At 32.3% G+C, this 20,596-nt stretch overlaps 4 protein-coding genes across 4 annotated transcripts; 3 read left to right on the top strand and 1 right to left on the bottom strand.

The window, feature by feature from the left end:
• Positions 1 to 743: 743 nt before the first annotated feature.
• Positions 744 to 20,560, bottom strand: LOC134728162 (uncharacterized). The gene is made up of 7 exons (XM_063592641.1): positions 20,519 to 20,560; positions 8,170 to 8,367; positions 7,410 to 7,753; positions 6,804 to 6,905; positions 5,657 to 5,749; positions 3,377 to 3,546; positions 744 to 2,176 (listed from the first exon to the last, which is right to left on the bottom strand). The coding sequence occupies exons 2-7, from the start codon at positions 8,352 to 8,354 to the stop codon at positions 1,439 to 1,441; spliced, it is 1,632 nt and encodes a 543-aa protein (XP_063448711.1). The 5' UTR covers positions 8,355 to 8,367; positions 20,519 to 20,560; the 3' UTR covers positions 744 to 1,438.
• LOC134728161 (heavy metal-binding protein HIP-like) lies at positions 9,958 to 12,311 on the top strand. The gene is made up of 2 exons (XM_063592640.1): positions 9,958 to 10,412; positions 11,633 to 12,311. The coding sequence occupies exons 1-2, from the start codon at positions 10,106 to 10,108 to the stop codon at positions 12,013 to 12,015; spliced, it is 690 nt and encodes a 229-aa protein (XP_063448710.1). The 5' UTR covers positions 9,958 to 10,105; the 3' UTR covers positions 12,016 to 12,311.
• On the top strand, positions 12,855 to 14,575 carry LOC134728160 (complement C1q subcomponent subunit B-like). The gene is made up of 2 exons (XM_063592639.1): positions 12,855 to 13,464; positions 14,006 to 14,575. The coding sequence occupies exons 1-2, from the start codon at positions 13,194 to 13,196 to the stop codon at positions 14,398 to 14,400; spliced, it is 666 nt and encodes a 221-aa protein (XP_063448709.1). The 5' UTR covers positions 12,855 to 13,193; the 3' UTR covers positions 14,401 to 14,575.
• On the top strand, positions 16,458 to 18,678 carry LOC134728163 (complement C1q tumor necrosis factor-related protein 2-like). Its single transcript, XM_063592642.1, has 2 exons — positions 16,458 to 16,922; positions 18,187 to 18,678. The coding sequence occupies exons 1-2, from the start codon at positions 16,664 to 16,666 to the stop codon at positions 18,603 to 18,605; spliced, it is 678 nt and encodes a 225-aa protein (XP_063448712.1). The 5' UTR covers positions 16,458 to 16,663; the 3' UTR covers positions 18,606 to 18,678.
• Positions 20,561 to 20,596: the final 36 nt, after the last annotated feature.

Below are 20,596 nucleotides of genomic sequence, written 5' to 3'. Positions count from 1 at the left end.
TGATATAATTTTGAATTCAAGCAAAACTATAAAAGAATATATATTTAAAGTATTCAACTTTTCTAGGTAATTATCTGTTTTCATTGTCATTGGAACCGTTACTTTAGCCTAAGTAGAATTACGAAATTATGGTGTTAGCGCAGACAATTTGCCTCGCAACAGGTAAAATATAGACCCATCAAGGAGCTTTTACGAGGTTGTTTTAGAGCCTACCTCCTGGTATCCACAAAGCTTCCCCATTCTGACAGTTCTGGACTGCATGTTATAATGCATCCGTAGAGCCAGAACGAACGTACCACTATAAGGCTTGATCTTCAACACGTATTTTTTTTTTTATCGTTCATTGTACTTTTTAGAGCATGTATTAATCAAGCGTTTTTTATGTCGAGATCTGTTTTTCCTAATTTAGTCTTATTAGTGTTATTTTCCAAATATCCAATTGTTTGCCGCTATTTTCTACATAGAGAAATGCCTGTAACAAGTCTGGAATATGACAATTGTTTTCCGTTTGTTTGATGTGTTTGAGACTTTGATTTTGACTTATGATAAGGGAATTTCCGATTTGCATTTTCCAAAGAGTTCGGTTCGGTATTTTTGTGCTTTTATGTTCTGCAATACCACAAGTAGAAACAGAAATACATTTGATACTTCTCTAAATATCAGAATCATATTTTGCATTATTCTTTGTACAAAATATAAAAAGAAACAATTACAAGACTTCACTTTACAAATACACATCTATCATGATGTTTTTATTTTTAATTGTACAAAATAAAACAAGTTACATTAATAATGAGAGGTTGCATGACATCTTTGATGTTCTGATTCTTTTGAATTAATTAATGAGTCTATACAATGTAAAGGATGTGCTTTCAAATCATGCATGGGAAATGTAAACTGAAACTAAAGCTGATTTACATATATAATTTGCCAAGCAAAATTGTGTCTGAATAATACAAACGATTTCACACATGAATGGATTGGACAGTAAATTCTTCCACCTCATTTTTCCTAAACTTGCACCCTTTTTCGATATGTGCTGAATAAGCACAATTTTTTTTACGTTTTCTTTTCAGGAAAGTGTGTCCATCCACTTTCAATATTTGTTACATATCAACACATTACTGATGTCTTGCGTAATTCAGTATCTGTTGATATCGATTAACAATCATGTTGCAGGTACGGCCCAGAATTCATAATTTGGGATGTCCATCTATCCCATGATACATGTATGCTCCAATAACTTCTTTCAGTTTCGACGTACTATCATTTTAATACTTGTTGCATTTCAGCAAAAATGTACCATAAAAGGTTAGAAACACCTTTATTGTTTTACCGAATCCAAATTAGAGATGACTTTGTAAAAATAAAAAGGAGGTAGCTTTGGTTCATAAAAGAATAAATAAGAAAATAAATAAAAGTTGTTTGTTATATACACTTATTCAAGTTCTATATCATCACGTTTTAAATCTGATAGTATGTTGTCACAAAATTCCAAATATTTTTCTCTGTTATCAAACCTATCTAAATCATTACTCCCTAAAAAGGCGTGACATTCTGGTAACATAAGACATTTCTGCAGGTTTGTCAACAAACAACATCCTTTCAAAATCATTTGACTATCGGCTTCTGATAATGGCGTGAAACTTTGGATTCCAAGAGTTTTAATGTTTGTACATTTAGAAGCAACTTCAACAATGTTTCTTAGTTCTGCAGGACTAAAACAACAATAAGACAATGAAAAACATCGGATTTCTTCTAGTTTTTCTAAAAGAGATAAAATACTTTGGTATGAATTCCGAAGATTGTTTCTGCTTACATTCAGGTCAAACAAACCTCGTGTTAACGGCCATTCTAGCAGGAACAACACGTCTGCTTCGGACAGACGACAGTCTCTAAGCGACAAAAACGTCATTGTCTGCTGCAGTCCGGTCAAAAGGTCACGTAAATTATCTTTTAAGTTACAAAGAGGAAAGTTTAATTTCTTCAGATTGGTCATCGTTCTCAGTACTTTGTTCAGTCCTTTCACTGCTGCCTCGTTTTCGTTACTGTGTATGGTATTTGGGAGACTTAGTGATTTTATGTTCGGTAGCAATGACAATGCTTCAAGTAAAATCTCCATGTTGTCGTCATCTGTACAGAGATTTCGGTCTTCTATTTCAAGTTCAGTTAGGTCCTGAAAAACAATTATTCTAGTGAAAAATGTAATTGAATATTATAAATATGGAATTTGAAAATAAATATTTAGGGAACGAACTTAATAATTCCAAAAGTTACAAAATGCCGAAGTTACAAGGCGCAATTTCACTTTTTCATGCATAAAAACTATGCATGGCGCTCGGAACTAAATATTAGTAATTCGAAAATATCCAACTTGAATTATTTTTTTTAAAAGCAAACAAATATGCATTATATTATATGTATGTTCGTTTGTGATGTGTTGTATATACTCCTTCGGTCGCTCTTGAATATACCATAGCAATCAGAGTATCCTGAGAGAACCAAAGACGTTTCTTAGGAGCACTTGTCAGTCAATTAAGACAGGAGTCTAACACCAGAGCAGTATACGATCGGGATTCGTACTCACAACCTCAGAGTAGAAATGGTATTAATGATTGCAGACAAACTACTTCGACAATGTGGCAACCGAGGACATTTTCTAAAGGAAAGGTAACGGGGAAAATGGTGTACTGACCTGATATTGAGGAATAAATTACATATTGTACTTTCATTCAATTATCGTATTTGTGTTGGTGATCTTTTAATGTAAATTCCAGATATTTGTTGCGAACATTACTTATTGCAATTTTGACATTGATATCATTTATTATAACTTTAGTAAAGATTTATACTAATATATGTTTTATATATATTATTTCATTATTGCAATACGCAGCTGTTGCATAACTCGCATTAATAAAAACCTCACAATCACTCATGAAATTACAGATATTCAATATGATATATATACGAGTCTAAATTGAAAACTACGTTCAAACCTATGATTGCGTTGGATAAAAACCGCAATTTTTATACGTGTGCATGTCAAATATATCATATATATTCAGTGCGAAAAATAAAACAAAAGAAAGTTATCTTAATTAACTCCCTTTGACTGGTGTATTCCACATAACAGAGGATCAATACTTGTAACTGACTTAATGAACAGAGAGTTTGATTACATAACACATTAGATCTATAGCAGTCAATAAGGTTATATTTTACCAATTGTTGGTTTACTTACCCTCGGTTCCAGTACTCTATGTAGTAAGTTTAATGGTAGATTGACGTCACTTGTTGTTTTACTTACCCTCGGTTCCAGTACTCTATGTAGAAAGTTTAATGGTAGATTGACGTCACTTGTTGTTTTACTTACCCTCGGTTCCAGTACTCTATGTAGTAAGTTTAATGGTAGATTGACGTCACTTATACGTTCTGTCCACAGCCTCTGACAAGCAAATCTGAATGGAGTCTCATTCTGTAAGGCCAAACCAATAGGAACATCGTCTAAAGTCATTTTACAGTCCAATATAATAGTGATTGGTGCTGAAATACATATTGAAAATGAAAATTCAATGCTGTTGTATTTTTTATTTACTGGGATGAATGTCTACGGAGATCTAGCTGTACGACCCTCCATTTGATTTGCCCTATCGATGTCTTTGCATATGCGTATCTTTTTACAATAGCATACTAGTTCTAAATCAGGAACCTAATGTTCATAGGTTATCCTTTGTTAATGTGGTTCATTAGTGTTTCTCGTTTTTTTTTTATATAGATTAGACTCGGTTGGTTTTCTCGTTTGAATGGTTTTTAACTAGTCATTTGTAGGCCCTTTATAGCTTGCTGTTCGATGTGAGCCAAGGCTCAGTGTTGAAGATCATAATGTGACCTATAAATGTTTGCTTTTACAGGTTGTGACCTGGATGGAGTGTTGTCTCATTTGCGTTAAACTGCATCTTCTTATATCTACCTCAGTCTATCACAAAATCTGCGCACTTTCCAAAATTAGAGGATACAAATAAAAACCATAACAATTACACTGCACGAACCAAAATTAGAGGATACAAATAAAAACCATAACAATTACGCTGCACTAACCAAAATTAGAAATAAAACCATAACAATTACACTGCACTAACCAAAATTATAGGATACAAATACAAACCATAACAATTACACTGCACTAATCAAAATTAGAGGATACAAATAAAAACCATAACAATTACACTGCACTAACCAAAATTAGAGGATACAAATAAAAACAATAACAATTACACTGCACTAACCAAAATTAGAGGATACAAGTAAAAACCATAACAATTACACTGCACTAACCAAAATGAGAGGATACAAATAAAAACCATAACAATAACACTGCACGAACCAAAATGAGAGGATACAAATAAAAACCATAACAATTACACTGCACTAACCAAAATGAGAGGATACAAATAAAAACCATAACAATTACACTGCACTAACCAAAATTAGAGGATAGAAATAAAAACCATACCAATAACACTGCACTGACCAAAATTAGAGGATAGAAATAAAAACCATACCAATTACACTGCACTAACCAAAATTAGAGGATACAAATAAAAACCATACCAATTACACTGCACTAACCAAAATTAGAGGATACAAATAAAAACCATAACAATTACACTGCACTAACCAAAATTAGAGGATACAAATAAAAACCATAACAATTACACTGCACTAACCAAAATTAGAGGATACAAATAAAAACCATAACAATTACACTGCACTAACCAAAATTAGAGGATACAAATAAAAACCATAACAATTACGCTGCACTAACCAAAATTAGAAGATACAAAATAAAACCATAACAATTACACTGCACTAACCAAAATTATAGGATACAAATACAAACCATAACAATTACACTGCACTAATCAAAATTAGAGGATACAAATAAAAACCATAACAATTACACTGCACTAACCAAAATTAGAGGATACAAATAAAAACAATAACAATTACACTGCACTCACCAAAATTAGAGGATACAAGTAAAAACCATAACAATTACACTGCACTAACCAAAATGAGAGGATACAAATAAAAACCATAACACTGCACGAACCAAAATGAGAGGATACAAATAAAAACCATAACAATTACACTGCACTAACCAAAATTAGAGGATACAAATAAAAACCATAACAATTACACTGCACTAACCAAAATTAGAGGATACAAATAAAAACCATACCAATAACACTGTACTAACCAAAATTTTGAAAAGACGGAAAGGCAAGCTAAAAATAAAGAGGAGTATAATTGTTAACCTAGCATGAGGTGAACATAAGTGCTCCTAATTGGTAAGCAATTTCTTGCACAAGTACGTCTGTTGTGTAACTCGAGTATGGATTCATTCGACAATGGTTTTATATAACAGATTTAGTTAAATATATGGTGTGAGATTGTCTGGTATTGGATAGATTATTTTCTTCGTTTTACTTTTCTGGAGTAAAAAAATCATGCATTGCATAGATAAAAGATGCCATAAAGATAGTCATTAAACAATGGTTTTGTGTATGTTCTTAACAATGACATAACTGAACTGTTGACACAATTTTATTTTTATTTATTACTGTGGTATTAATAAAAGTATAAAACATACGAAATTGGTGTCCATGTGGAACATGAGCGTCCATTGTTGTATAAATGCACTTTATTCTGTTCAGATATTTCTGCACCTTTTCTTCAGTTATATCTGAAATATTATGGCTAAAATTACTGCATAATAAAAATGCAAACTTGAGTGATAAATCGTTTCAAAACTTCATCTGAGTTATATAGTTCCATCAATACTTCAGCTTAGAACATAAAAAGTGAAATTATTGTGAAGAATATCTGCTATATGAGATAAGAATGATGATTACATAATTGTGTTTAAATGATATCAAATATTTCTCACGCAATCGACAGCTGCTTCGTCAGATATTTATAGTAAATAAAAAGATAAGCATGGTGTACATTAGACAAAAAACCTCTTGAAATAGTAGGATGTAGCGAAAATAACACCGATTTTTTTGTTATTATTGAACATTAATGTTGTTCGAAGGTCTTCAACGATAAACAAATCGTTCATCACAACCTAGTATCTACTTATATTATTTGGTAGTCGTTGGTACAAACTAATAACTAAGTTAAAGATTCGAATTGAAAATTTAAATCATTAAAGTAAGTAAGTATGTTAAAAAAAAAAGTCTATTAAAAATAGCTTCGTCCTTTACACGGGTCTGTTATAGCTAATTGTGCGATATGGGCTTTTCGCATTGTTGAAGGCCGTACGGTGGACTATATTTTTTTGATTTATGTGTCATTTGGTCTCTTGTGAAGAGTTGTCTCGAGCTCATGGGCAATCATACTACATCTGCTTTCAATTTAACTCGATATATGGTTATAAAGCACAAAACAAACCAACTAACATAAAGGCAAAAGATATATTTAGACAGTTACTAAAAGCTAGTTCTATTCAAATAATAACTAAATCAATCATGTATCAATGATTAACTATCTATTATTACGTATAAAAAGGACGAAAACGTACAATCTCCTATGCAGAGAGATAGAAAGGACCGATAACTCTGCATGGGGGATTGGAACAGCATAAGTATACCATTGTTTAATTCAAAATATAAGTATCAACTATCTACAGAATGTAGGAACATACGTGTATCAAATGCAAATTAAGTTATTCTTTCATTTACTAAAAACCTATTTTTAAAATTCTTAAGTAAACAAGATTTGTAGGATATACTTACCTATAGTTTGTGATAAAATGTCGTAAATCTTTTCAGTATCTCTTTCTGCGGGTGGCATCCACAATAATGGAAGACGGCAGATATCACGACAAAGCGTGCGATCTGCAACGAAATTTTATACTAAATAAGGTTGTAGATTTTTGATTTTCAAAAATAGTCTGAATAATAGCTTTGTGTGGGTCTAATACTACTGGTTGTAGTCTAGCTCCCTTTGTTTGATATGACATTTCTTTCTGGTGCAACATGTGGAGCAGGAACTGTTTTCTCTTCCGGAGCACGAGACATGACCCCTGGCCAGAATTTGATTGGATTAATTTTACTTAGTAATTATTTTTCTATGTATTTTTTATGTACTATTGGTTGTTTGTCTGTATGTCTTTTTTTAGCCATGGTGTTGTTAGTTTATTTTTGATTTCAGAGTTTGGATGACACTTTCAACTGGTATCGTTTGTCCCGCTTTCATCGAAACGAGGCTGATCGAAAGAAGAACGCGCGATAGAATGGAGGTAAATAGGAAGACACGAGAATAAGCAAAAACAGCAGCGAAGGAGGACTATGAAAATAAGATATGTTGTTGTTTGGTCTCAATAAAAAAAAATGGTTTGCCTTGTTTGAATCCAGATAGGTTTACTGTTCTCAATCTCGAAGAATACTTTTGTCTAAGAAGTCCACACATTATACAGTCCAAAAACGTTATCCCGTCATGTCCCTCTATTGGTATCGTCAGCAGTTGAGCTTCCACTAGGTCTTCCTTTGGCATAACACTTTGAAGATCTAGGATGGAGTGTGGCCATGTTGATACTAAAAAGTCAATAGTCTGCAATTGTCGTTGAAAAATGGCCTCCGCCAGCAATTTTGGATACAGATCAGCTGGAATAGCGTCTGTTTCAAATACTGATATTTGGTTCCCTTCACAGACTAGCTCATTCATGCACATTTTTGCCAATGGTCTGGAAATTAAAAAAAAAAGTATATAATACTTGCATTTATCAGTGGCAAATTTTTGCAATAAAAACAAATCAACAATATTACTTATTTATATATTTAAATAATAATTATTAAATAATAATTATTTCAAATATTTGTAAGTGTGCTACAATAAATAGAATGTGACAGAGAACACACGATACGGAGTATGCAATACCATTTTTATCAATATATCAAAACATTGTCAATAAGGTTTGACATACAAGGTTTAATATTAAATTTATTTCTGATTTTCAAAAAAAAACCACACAATACCAAGAGCTAAAAAAGTAACTAAAATGTTTGTATTAAATTGGTATATCCGATTACCAGTTCTACAAAAAAAAAGCATTATAATAGGTTTATACTGGAGGATTAGTTGTTATTGAACTATACGTACCTAGGTGAAAGAATAGGATCGCCTGCAGCATTTCTATGACAGTTCAGATGACCTTCATCGTCTCTATAGAGGTTATAAACAAAATGTGATTCTGTTAGCCATAACGGGTGTCTGAATTCTGCTTCCTCTATGTTGAAATTGATTGTTTTGTAATCTACGTCATCCATAACATCGGCAATCGCCATTGTATTGGTTATTCTGGAGAAGAAAAAACAAAATTATGAATACGATTAAAATGGGAAAGTGTAAAGAGTAGCCTTTGTGTTGGTTAAACTGGAAAGGAAATACAAAATAATGAATACGATTAAAATGGGGAATTTGTCAAAGAGACTAAAGAGTAAAAAATAATCAAAGGCCACCAATGGATCTACAACACAGATTAACATAAAATAAATTCCCTAATGAAAAATTATATTGTACTTGATACAATACGGAAAAATCAGGATACGAGGGTAATTTTTCCTACGATTAGAATGGGGTATGTGTCAAAGAGTAGCCATTGTATTGGTTAATCTGGAAAGAAAATACAAAATTATGAATACGATTAAAATGGGAAAGTGTAAAGAGTAGCCTTTGTGTTGGTTAAACTGGAAAGGAAATACAAAATAATGAATACGATTAAAATGGGGAATGTGTCAAAGAGACTAAGGGTAGAAAATAATCAAAGGCCACCAATGGATCTACAACACAGATTAACATAAAATAAATTCCCTAATGAAAAATTATATTGTACTTGATACAATACGGAAAAATCAGGATACGAGGGTAATTTTTCCTATACAGATTTCCGAACAGAAACGTATTTTTTTTAGTAATTGAAACAAGAGTTGAAATTTCAAATTCATTAATAACTTAGCACAGGTATCGAAATCATTTCGTTGCGACAACTGCATGTGCCTTGCAGAACACAACAAAATAATAGACCACTTTCGAGTTCATCCGTCACCGGAAAAAAACTCGTCAATTATACGCGCCTTTATCACCATCATTTGTGCGTTTAGGGGCGTCGTCACTTCCCTTCAATGTTGAGCGAGTGGTTGGAAAACTATAATTCTATATTGTACGAATTATTCGGCAAATTGAATTCTCAAAATTGACAATCAACACTGCTGTCATTAGGGAATTGCCAGTAAGTACCTACAGAGCAACCATTATTTCTAGTTTATCCTGCACAAAGACGATCACTAAGACCTTTGTTGAACGTAAATAGTGCAGGGATACAGGCGACCCCCTCTATCTGGTAAATGACGTCATAAAGGCGTGCATAATTGACGAGTTTTTGCCGGTGACGGACGAACTCGAAAGTGGTCTATTGTGCTATGTGCATTGCAAGAAGTTGCAGTTATTAAACAAACACGGTAAACATATTTCCGTAGAAAGCACGTTCAAAATTTCTCCAGACAAGAATTGGTGCAATAACTTAAATGAATCCAATATGAAACGCAAAGTTTTTGTCTTCCAAATTTCATTTTAACGAAATTGCATGCTGTCAAATCAGGGACTTTCTATACTATATGTTATGTTAGTATAGATAGTCCGTGGTCAAATAGTATAATAAATACTAAAGTGATCCGCTATGCTTCATCGTAAGCGTGACCAATATAATTAAAAGAGAAATCTTAATATCCTTAGCATCGTAAAAAGATTTCATATGCCATGGTTCTGTTTTATTTTCCATTTATTAAGTAGTAACTTTAAGGCAAATATTTCATTTTCTGAAAAGGCTTTCGGAAAAGTGTCCCACTTGACACATACAAATTGAATATTTTTAACTAAACTTTAAGTGGCACTAGCTCTTATGTAATAGTCGTTGAAAGTAACTTTGATCGCGGGAACTTAATTGTGTCCACAGTACATTGCACTATTATGACTATTAAGTGATCAAATCAAAGTGAAAATCATTTTTAGACTAGTTTGAAAAATCTTAATTCAAATAATGTTTCTGTCAAACTTTGTCATGAATCTGTTTACTTTGTTGATTTTGATATCTTCTGCTGTTGGACAAAACCAGCCGAATGGAAATTTTTCATTTGATGCGCCACTTATTGGTGAACAAAATCTGCCTCTCGTGGCTACTCTTGATTTTTCGAAAATAGACACGGAGCTTAAAAGTTATATTAGCAATACAGTTTACCGAGTCACAGGCGAGAAAGATGATATTGACAACCAACAAGAAATCGACAAACGCATTAAGGAGGCTTTACCCCAAATAACAGATGCTATCACAGAAAATATTCGTACTGGTAAGTATTTTTTAATCAGATTAAAACAGACATGAAATGTACTGTGGATTCGCTCTTATTCGTGGGATTCCAATTTTCATAGATTCTATTGGTACTGGTAGGCAACGAATTTAAATATTCAACGGGTTACAAATTTTCTATATGGAGACTTTGACAAAACTACGAAATCAAATGTCGAAGTTTTCCTCGATCCATGAAAATTGGTACCCACGAAATTAAATGAATCCACAGTATCGTGCTTTTCTTACACTTTGTATATTTATAGCATTGCTACAGGCACGACACCTTCATATTAAGGTGTTTCTTCTTTCTTTTTAAAGGTTAAAGAGGCCTTAAACATTTTCTTTTATTGTTCACAGTCCATGTTCTTTTTTTCTTTTTCTTTTTTTTTGAAGCGGGGGGGGGGGGGGGGGGGAGGGGGGGCTTTTTTTGTCAGATATTTGGCATTTTCTGTTTTAATCCATGTAGTGCACGCTTACTCATACTTTTCTTTTCATAATTTTATAACATATAGTTTAAAACGCTATTTTTCAAAATCTCATGAAATCCTTTTACTTTTTTCATAGTTTTTGAAAGACAAAGGATACTAATGGTAAATTCAATGACAATCTTAATAGATTCATTTCCCGTCAAATTGTCAATGGGTTATATATCAAAAGCAGAGACAAGGACCTATTATTTTTTCCTTACTTTTTTAGTTATATTTATCGATTGTTGATTTGAAAGCGAACCTCCTTAAATTTCCATTTATTTTTCTTTCTTGAATCGCAACTTTGGGTTTGTTCACATAGAGCATCAAATTTAAAAAAGAATTTAAACATTAAATGAAGTAAGCAATTAACTCATTGAAACTGTTTATTTTATCCGTTACCCCGTATGAGTACAACTTCTTAATTAAGGTAAGGTAAACACTTTGTCCGTGGTATTGGGTGGAATCGATCTGAAACTACGCATGTTGAGTATGTTAAACACATGTTAAAATAGTATTATTACGGAATTTTACGGTTCACTGAACATAGAAATGTAATAATGCGAGGAGGGCATGGTTATCTATGTGTCATTTACTTTTAAAAATATAAAGGCAACAGTAGTATACTGCTGTTCGAAATTCATAAATCGAACGTGGCAAATAACGTTTAAGTATAAATAAAAAGACGAACAAATTACAAATCAATAGCATGAATTGTCTGATATACAATATTAAACAATTTATTTTATAGATCTACGAGAAAGCCCATCGTTCACTGCCTCCCTGACAACTTCAATAGTGCCAGCTGACACCATTATATTTGACAAAGTATGGTTCAACACCGGAAACGGATACGATAAACATACGGGTGTCTTCACTGCTCCGAGATATGGACGATATCACTTCTCTGCGACTGTAATGTCCAGTGGGAAGCAAGGGACTGTTCATTGCGCAATGAAGAAGAACAATATAGCTCATTTAAACATCTTCGGAGGAGAAAATTTTTCAGCTGGTACTGTTAACTGTGTATTAGCTTTACAGAAGGGTGATCACGTGACAATTGTGCGAAACAGTGGACAAGGAGTTTTTGGAGGACATTGGTCTGTGTTTTCGGGATACTTCATCGGTGAATAATGTTATAAAACTACATAGTTGTACTATTATTTACGCGCATAGAAATACAATTAGCGGACGTTTGAATGTGTTTCCCATGCAGTTCTTATGAATAAAAAAATTGGATATATCAACCTAATTTTGACTACAATGTTGTTTATAAAGCACGAAATTCTAAACAAAATCAATACAAACTCATTGATCATTCGAATAAAGTTATTCGTAAAGAATACCATTTTAACAACGTGGGAAATCTTTGAAAATGGTATTGTTTGAAATTACATTGTTTTCGATAAATTAAAACAAAAGTATATATATGTATAATCTTTTATTTACAACAGTAGTATACCCCTTTTCTAAATTCAAAAATCCATAGAAATAAAAACAAATCCGGGTTACAATCTAAAACTGAGAGAAACACATCAAATATAAGAGGAGAACTACGACTCAAAGAAACGAACTATAATATAACAATGGCTTTTTCCTGACTGGGTAGAGGACATTTTAAGAAAAATGCTATTTGATTTTGCACATTTGCATTACACTTTCAAATTTTCAAAAAAAATAGAGGCATATCTCAGTATCATCAGTATATTTAACAGGTAATGTTTCCTTTGTTGTGTCAGTAACAACCATGCGAATCAAATACCTTTTTAAAAAAGTGTATTAGAAACAGTAGACTAAAGCATTTGACCAAAAAAATACACTTTCAAAATCATATATTATTTAATATCTATACGATTATTGGAAGACTGACTTAGTTGATCTTTTGTTTACTGAAATGCTGTACGTTATATATTTTGTTATGTGTACCACCGTCATTATCGTAAGTACTGTTTCTTACTGTTTATTTTTGGGTAATTTGGTTTACAGTATTTACGTTACGTTCATATAACAAGTTACATTTAGCTGCTTTCTGGAAAAGTTTCAATACAACATCCTGAGCTCCGAAAGGATGACTGCCACACTTATATGTCTGGAAATACTTAAAGACGATTTTTTTCAATGATGATACCAGGGGTACAGGAAAGCAATCGAGTTTTTTGTTGATCATGAACAAAAGTGAGATAATACGAAATATCTAACCAAGGTTTCATTAAAACTACAGAAAGTCCCCACTGTAACCTCTCCACATGTTAATTTTCTCGGTCATCATAACGTAGAATCATACGTAGAAAAAAAGTAATTCGGCAGGACCTATGACAATGGCAAAGTATTTGACGGCTTCATATTTTGAATTATTGAGTATATTGTTGATATGGATTCTGGGATTCTGCAGTGGGCATGGGAAGGACAATTCAACCGTGCAAATACCTCTCTTGGATATTCAGCATGTGCCGTTGGTAGCCTTGTTCGACACGACAAACCTCAACAAAGTTTTAACAACGTATATCACTTCAACTGTAGAAAAGACAACAGAAGACAAAATTTCCAATATGAAAAATGATCTTTTGAAAGATATCAACAAAGGTAAGTCTTTAACTTAGAATACATACTAATGGTCACAAACTAAAACCGAGAGAAACACATCAAATATAAGAGGAAAACAAAAGAAACGCCTCAGTGCAACAAACAACCAAAACGACACAGAAACGAAATATAAGTTAACAACTGCCATTTTAAGTGCCATTTTAAGTGCCAATGAGACAACTCTCCCTCCAAGTCACAATTTGTAAAAGTAAACACCCGCTTTTTTTATCAATTACTATAGTATTTGAAATTCGACATTCCCCTTCTTGAGTAGAATACATATCATCTCCAATGAGGTATTGTGTTAGAATCTGTATATGTTATTAACAGCTTCTGTAAGCAATCATATTCGATTAATTTTTTAGCATTTTGTATTTTATAATAATAATAATGAATAATGCTTTATTTTTGTTTGTCAATAATGTGTTAATGTTGCAAACTTTGCAAAAAATCAAAATAACACTTTATAAATTCATGCGTCCGAAGAGTCCGTAGAAATTATGAATCAAAGCGTAAATATAATGTTAAATATATATTACAGACCTCTCAAGGACAGACGAAAAACCAGCCTTCTCAGCATCGAGGACTTCGTCAAAATCACTCGGACTGAACGAAGTTCTAACTTTTGATAAAGTATGGTTAAATATTGGGAACGGATACGAGCCTTCAACTGGTGTGTTTACAGTACCAAAAGATGGGATCTACTTTATATCAAATACCGTTATGTCAACAAAGGGGAAATTCCTACACTGTCACCTTTGGAGGAACAATGAGTCAAATGTTGGATCATTCGGAACAGATTACTCATCCGGAACACTGAATACCGTGATGGCATTAAGAAAAGGAGATACAATCTATATAAAACATGATGTATATAATAATGAGTCTATATATGGAGGTCATTGGTCTATGTTTTCTGGATATCTTATAAATTGAAATTAATATTTGCTCCTAAATAAAATTCTAATCTTTGTGGTGCTATTTTTGTTGGACATACTAGTATACGGTTGTCTACAATGGGGTTTAGTTTGAAATATGACCACTGAACGAGGAATATGTAGTGAAGTTGCATTTAGGCATTTGAATTACGAAATAAATGTTTTTTGTACTTGCTTATCTTGAATTGTTTTGCTCTGTATATTAATAAAACGCAGTTTGAACTGGTCATTGATATATACATATATACGTATGTGAGGTAAAAAAGAAACTTTAGAGACAACATCGAGGTTGCATCCTAAAAGCATTCTCCAACTATGATAATAAATGATAAAAATGTCCCAATCACACAATTTGTGTTTACGAAGAAGTGAGCAGAATCGTGAACAAAAAGAATAAGTATAACAAAAATACAAAACTTCAAGGTAAATTAAGAAAAGGGAACAAACACAAAGGTAAATTAGAAAAGAATGGAAGTAACTCCAAGGTAAATAAAGAAAAGAAGGGAAGTTACTCCAAGGTAAATTAAGAAAAGAAGGGAGGTAACTCCAAGGTAAATTACGAAACAAAGGGAAGTTACTCCAAGGTAAATTAAGAAAAGAAGGGAAGTTACTTCAAGGTAAATTACAAAAAGAAGGGAAGTAACTCAAAGGTAAATTACGAAAAGAAGGGAAGTTACTCCAAGGTAAATTACGAAAAGAAGGGAAGTTACTCCAAGGTAAATTAAGAAAAGAAGGGAAGTTACTCCAAGGTAAATTAAGAAAAGAAGGGAAGTTACTTCAAGGTAAATTACAAAAGGAAGGGAAGTAACTCCAAGGTAAATTAAGAAAAGAAGGGAAGTTACTCCAAGGTAAATTAAGAAAAGAAGGGAAGTTACTCCAAGGTAAATTAAGAAAAGAAGGGAAGTTACTTCAAGGTAAATTACAAAAAGAAGGGAAGTAACTCCAAGGTAAATTAAGAAAAGAAGGGAAGTTACTCCAAGGTAAATTACGAACAGAAGGGAAGTTACTCAAAGGTAAATTAAGAAAAGAAGGGAAGTTACTTCAAGATAAATTACAAAAAGAAGGGAAGTAATTCAAAGGTAAATTACGAACAGAAGGGAAGTTACTATAAGGTAAATTAAGAAACGAAAGGAAGTCCACGAAAACTGAAAAAAAACAGCCTTAGACTTTATCAATATACGGAACAAGTAGAAAACAACTGTCTTATAACTGACCTGGTACAGACATTTTGCGCAATTATAGTTATCTTAACCTTCCAATTGTATGACAGTTGTTTATAGTTCCATTATATTGATATGTCTACTAGTATTTACATTACATAATCTAGCTGTTTTGGTCTTCATGTATTTCACAAATGTCTGAATGAACTTCGAATGAAAATGAGAAAAGGAAGAGAGGTGCTAAGTTAGATCGACAAGGATGATGTGCGAAAAATTTCGATTACTATTTAAAAATGTGGTATTTAGGAAAGGGACAGAAAGAAAATGTTTGGTAATGCTAACTTCCCACTTAAAATTGAAATACACAAAATTATTTAAAATATCTACAATTAGCAATGGCAGCTTCAGTTCCAGATATGGAGATTGATATGTAGATCTTAGCAACGGGTTGGCTAAGAAAAGAGGTTTTACTAAAATATGTCTTGTAAAAAAAAATTATAACATGCCTTGTGACAACTGAACATTTGTTTATATATATTTTTTTCTAAATTCAGAGGATATCTTGCATAACAATAAATAAAATCACAGTTTTACAACGTAAAACGCAAGTTTATAGTGGCGATTACTACTTATAAAGAAATTAATGAAACTATATTTGGTAAAACAGACACTTTATATTTAACACATTCTATGACATTCCTTTAAAGATTTTGTACATTGAACACTTTCAAACACACTATCAATTTCACGTTGTACATGTATGACACTTCACAAAATATTACATGATGGTATTCCCTTTCATCGTGATCATATTTTCTCACAGATATGACTTAATATGGGCCGCGTACACAAGCTGATGTGCATTATGTTTTCTTTGCATGTCTCGCGTAGCTTCGGTGTCATGATGCTGTGTAACGAAGAAAATACGAAAATATAGATCACCACTCTAAATTAGTGTGATACTTAACCTTCGTCTTTCCTGTATCATTTATTTGATCATCACACACTTTATGAACTTAAAGAAATTTGTCTCAAAAGAAGCGCATGAGCGAGTCTGTCTTCAATAAACAATCTTCTTATTCATATTGATATCCAGTTCAAATGGAACAACGAAAGTTGCATCTCATTTTTTTCTTCATGCTAATGAGTTGCGTTCAGTCAATGACGTCACAGGGAACTACACAAAACTCCACAGTGGAGGTACCACTTCTGGACAACCAGCAGATGCCTTTAGTGGCTCTTTTTGACACTACTAAACTAAACCAAGTGCTGAAGGACTATATTATAAAGACCGTTGAGGCAGCTACTGACCAGAGAATTCCAGTTATAAAAACGGCTGTCATCGAAGATATTGGATATGGTAAGAAAAAAAAAGATACATAATCAGTAGAAATTTGATATATTAATGCAAATCATTATCCACAAAATCTAATCAAACATTGTATTCACCTGTTAAAACAGTTTCTTAAAGTTTGAATCGAAGGATTTAAGCTATACTCTTATAGATAAGTGTTGTTTAGGAAGTTGTAATATTATAATTTATACTGCACTCGTTCTATTTGAGCAGTCAAAATGTGTTGACCGTATATTTTTATGTCATATACAGTCACTGACATGATATCACTTTTCCTCATGAATATTTAAATAGAAATTTTCGAAATTATAATTAATTATTCATACGACCTATTCAATTTATTTCTTTTGCAAATTTTATTAAAAAAACATTTCACTTGTTTATATTTTTGGTCTGCAAACTATATAAATCATTATGTTCTATGCTTACTGTTGATATTTCAGTTCATTCTTAAACCAATTCGGTTACCATCGATAGCGAATTTCAACAGGTAATGTCGATTTCACCGTGTTGTATATTTCCCCGCCTGCATGATATGAGGCCTTTTTATAAAAGGGGGAAGTTCACCAACATTAAACATTAACACATTCAACAACAATTGTTAATGTATTTTTTTTAGATTGCAGTATAAAGACAATAATAGTGCATTGACTTGACATATCAACGATATAAGGATTCGGCCCGAAACGGGGAAATAGCTAGGCATAGCCTCGTATTTCCCCGTTTCTAAGCCTCATCCTTATATCGTTGATATGTCAAGTCAATGCACTATTATTCTCTATATGTCAGTGCTTTAAATCTGATGCCAGTACCTAGGGTTTGTCATTTGACATACCATATCAAATTTTAAAAACGATACAGGTATTTGATAAGCATAAGGGCTCAGAATAAATGTATATTTTTTTTTGTAATGAAGTCATTTTTGTATTTGTTTTTGTCGAATTTTACTATCATCTGTTGATGTCCATGTCAAAGCCAAAATCTTAGTTTTAAACCTTGGAAAAATGTTTTTTAGGCACAAACGAATAAATGTTTCAGCAAAATTTGCAATGTAAGTGCCAGTTCATTTATATGATTAATGAATAAATCTATCTAAAAACTATCCAGTATCGTAACACTTTATATATATAACTAACATGGTTTTATGGAGAGACAACGTTGTTACTGTTGTAGGTGTTTATTTGTTGATTAACAGTTATAAAGACATAAATATACTGAATTTACATTTCATTCAAGACTATTCTTACAATTTTTAATATTTATTTCAAAGAACCTGGACGAAACCAGGAAAGACCTGCATTTACAGCATCGCTGACATCATCTTTAACTCTCCAATCAAATGAAGTACTCAAATTTGACAAGGTATGGCTGAATATGGGCAATGTGTATAATCCTACTACAGGCGTGTTTATGGTTCCACGAAACGGGCTGTACTTAGTTTCAAGTACTGTTATGGCCACAGGAGGAATACATTTACACTGTCATCTCTGGAAGAACAACCAATCAGATGTAGGAATGTTTGGAACTAACTATTCTACGGGAACTCTAAACACTGTAATGGCCTTGAAGAAAGGGGACATAATTTATGCTAAACATGACGACAATAAAGACGGTGAACAAATTTACGGAAATCACTGGAGCATGTTTTCTGCATATCTAATAAGTGAAAATGAAATTGATGGAAGCTAATACGTGGTAAAAATATGATCTACACAAGCTATGTTTAAATACAAAAAAAAATATCCGGTATTTTCCACCTTGATTGATTGACTGATTGGCACTTGCCTAACGTTTAGAGCTAAATATTCCACCTATAATCAGGACGAGAACTAAACACACATTTTTCATTTGATGCAACATGAAGTATTTAGAATAAGGATAGAAAGAAGAAGGTCTAGTACTGTGATTTTATTGCACCGGTTAATTAATTAATTAAATATAATCGCCTTGAAAAAGATATGAACAACGAAATATAATCTACAGATAATCATTTCAAGACTAGAGACACTTTTAATTTGAACCATCTAAGACTTTACCCATTAATATATTCGCTAATAGATGTCTTTTACAAAGGTGGTAAAGTAGAAGGATGATATCTTGGTTCACTACTTATCTTCAATTTGTTTTGCATCTTAGTTAAATCACAACGGATTGTTTTTTTGAAAGGTTGTGGCAGATTCTATCTTCCTGTTTATTCATCGAAGTAATTAAGGATTTTGCTATATCTTTTTATAAATAAACTTTATCATATACTTAAAAGAAAAAGAAAATAAAAAAATGGGGTCACCGTTCATTTAAGCTCACAATCTGACTCCGCAAGAAGCATACTATTTGTTAATGTCCTTTTTTTCTGTTGAACTAATAGGCGAAATTGAGGTAATTTCGAAATAAAAAATAACCTTATATAAGAAATCGCTTAAATTTTACAATTATTTAGTTTATGTACAGCTTATTTGAAAACAATGATAAACAATATTGGTCACTGATGAGTTAAAAAAGATATTTCAAATTTAAAGCCAAAAAATTGCATTTTTGCACCAAAGGGAGATAATTTAGAGCCTTTTCAATGATATAAACATTTTAAAACTTTAAAAGTCATCTGGGGTCAAACCGAATCGATCTTTTGGGTTGATTTTTGTACCATATCATAAAGTAATAACTAATAGTGTAATAAATAAAATTTGTAATGAAAAAATAAAGGTTTAATTTTTTGCTGAAATTTTTGTACTCACGAGTACAATTTGAAACATAACCTAAATAATACTATTTTTTCGACTTCAAAGACTGAGTAATGCCTTATTGTATGCTTCCTACAGTTGTCGTACAACAGGGAGCACAATGACTCATTAGAGAGTTGTTGCAAGAGCTTCCTAACGATCAAATGTGTGGCATTCATCGTAACAGGCCTTCTCTCCCACTGGACGTTCTTACGTACACAATAATAATAAATATATAAAGAACATGTGATATGAGTGCCAATGCGACAAATCTTAATCGAAGTAACAATTCATAAAATTTAACCATGATAGGTTACAGTACGGCCTTCAGCATTCTAATCGATATAAGCCTGGAATCTTTGATTTTAATTTCAAACTGTTTGAAGAATAACAATCTATACACTCCCTAGATTAATGTACTATTATAGTTGTCACTAGACATGCATGTATTTGTTATCGGATAGCATGGTTTTCTCCTATATAGATTAAAACAACCAGCAACCGGATATTTACGCTTAGGTCTAGTAAAAACTTCCATATAGTGAGTTTTATAACGAAGGTTGTTCTTACTTATATAAAGTACATGTCATACACTTCATCAACAGTAAACACTAATAGTATGTTTTTTTTCTCCTTTTTAGATGCAAACAACCAGCATTCGGATAATAATGTTTAGGTCTAGTAAAAACTTATAGTACTTAGAGTGGGTTGTATAACGGAGGTTATTCTCACGTATGCAAAGTACATATCATACATATCATCAACAGTGAACACTTATAATGCATCTCCTTTACTAGATTATGCAATTTAAATGATCTCTTATCTTGTTATGAAATCATTTAAAGTCGACAAATAAGATACACGATAATGGTAATTTGTATTTACCTTGACTGGTTATACAGCCTCACACGTTCGGCTATAAGATTTACCTGTATTATAAGAGAACATTGAAACTTTACATAT

This window comes from Mytilus trossulus, chromosome 8 (genome assembly GCF_036588685.1).
Source record: "Mytilus trossulus isolate FHL-02 chromosome 8, PNRI_Mtr1.1.1.hap1, whole genome shotgun sequence".
NCBI lineage: Eukaryota > Metazoa > Mollusca > Bivalvia > Mytilida > Mytilidae > Mytilus > Mytilus trossulus.
The sequence above is the reverse complement of the archived record's forward strand: the minus strand, read 5'-3'. Positions and strand labels throughout refer to the sequence as shown.

Coding starts and splice junctions, on each gene's coding strand:
- LOC134728161 (XM_063592640.1), top strand. CDS start 10,106: ATGTTTCTGTCAAACTTTGTCATGAATCTGTTTACTTTGTTGATTTTG. Junction 10,413..11,632: donor CACAGAAAATATTCGTACTG/GTAAGTATTTTT, acceptor TTTATTTTATAG/ATCTACGAGAAAGCCCATCG.
- LOC134728160 (XM_063592639.1), top strand. CDS start 13,194: ATGACAATGGCAAAGTATTTGACGGCTTCATATTTTGAATTATTGAGT. Junction 13,465..14,005: donor TTTGAAAGATATCAACAAAG/GTAAGTCTTTAA, acceptor TATATATTACAG/ACCTCTCAAGGACAGACGAA.
- LOC134728162 (XM_063592641.1), bottom strand. CDS start 8,354: ATGGCGATTGCCGATGTTATGGATGACGTAGATTACAAAACAATCAAT. Junction 7,754..8,169: donor GATCCTATTCTTTCACCTAG/GTACGTATAGTT, acceptor TTTAATTTCCAG/ACCATTGGCAAAAATGTGCA. Junction 6,906..7,409: donor CCTATCTGGATTCAAACAAG/GCAAACCATTTT, acceptor ATTTCGTTGCAG/ATCGCACGCTTTGTCGTGAT.
- LOC134728163 (XM_063592642.1), top strand. CDS start 16,664: ATGGAACAACGAAAGTTGCATCTCATTTTTTTCTTCATGCTAATGAGT. Junction 16,923..18,186: donor CATCGAAGATATTGGATATG/GTAAGAAAAAAA, acceptor TTTATTTCAAAG/AACCTGGACGAAACCAGGAA.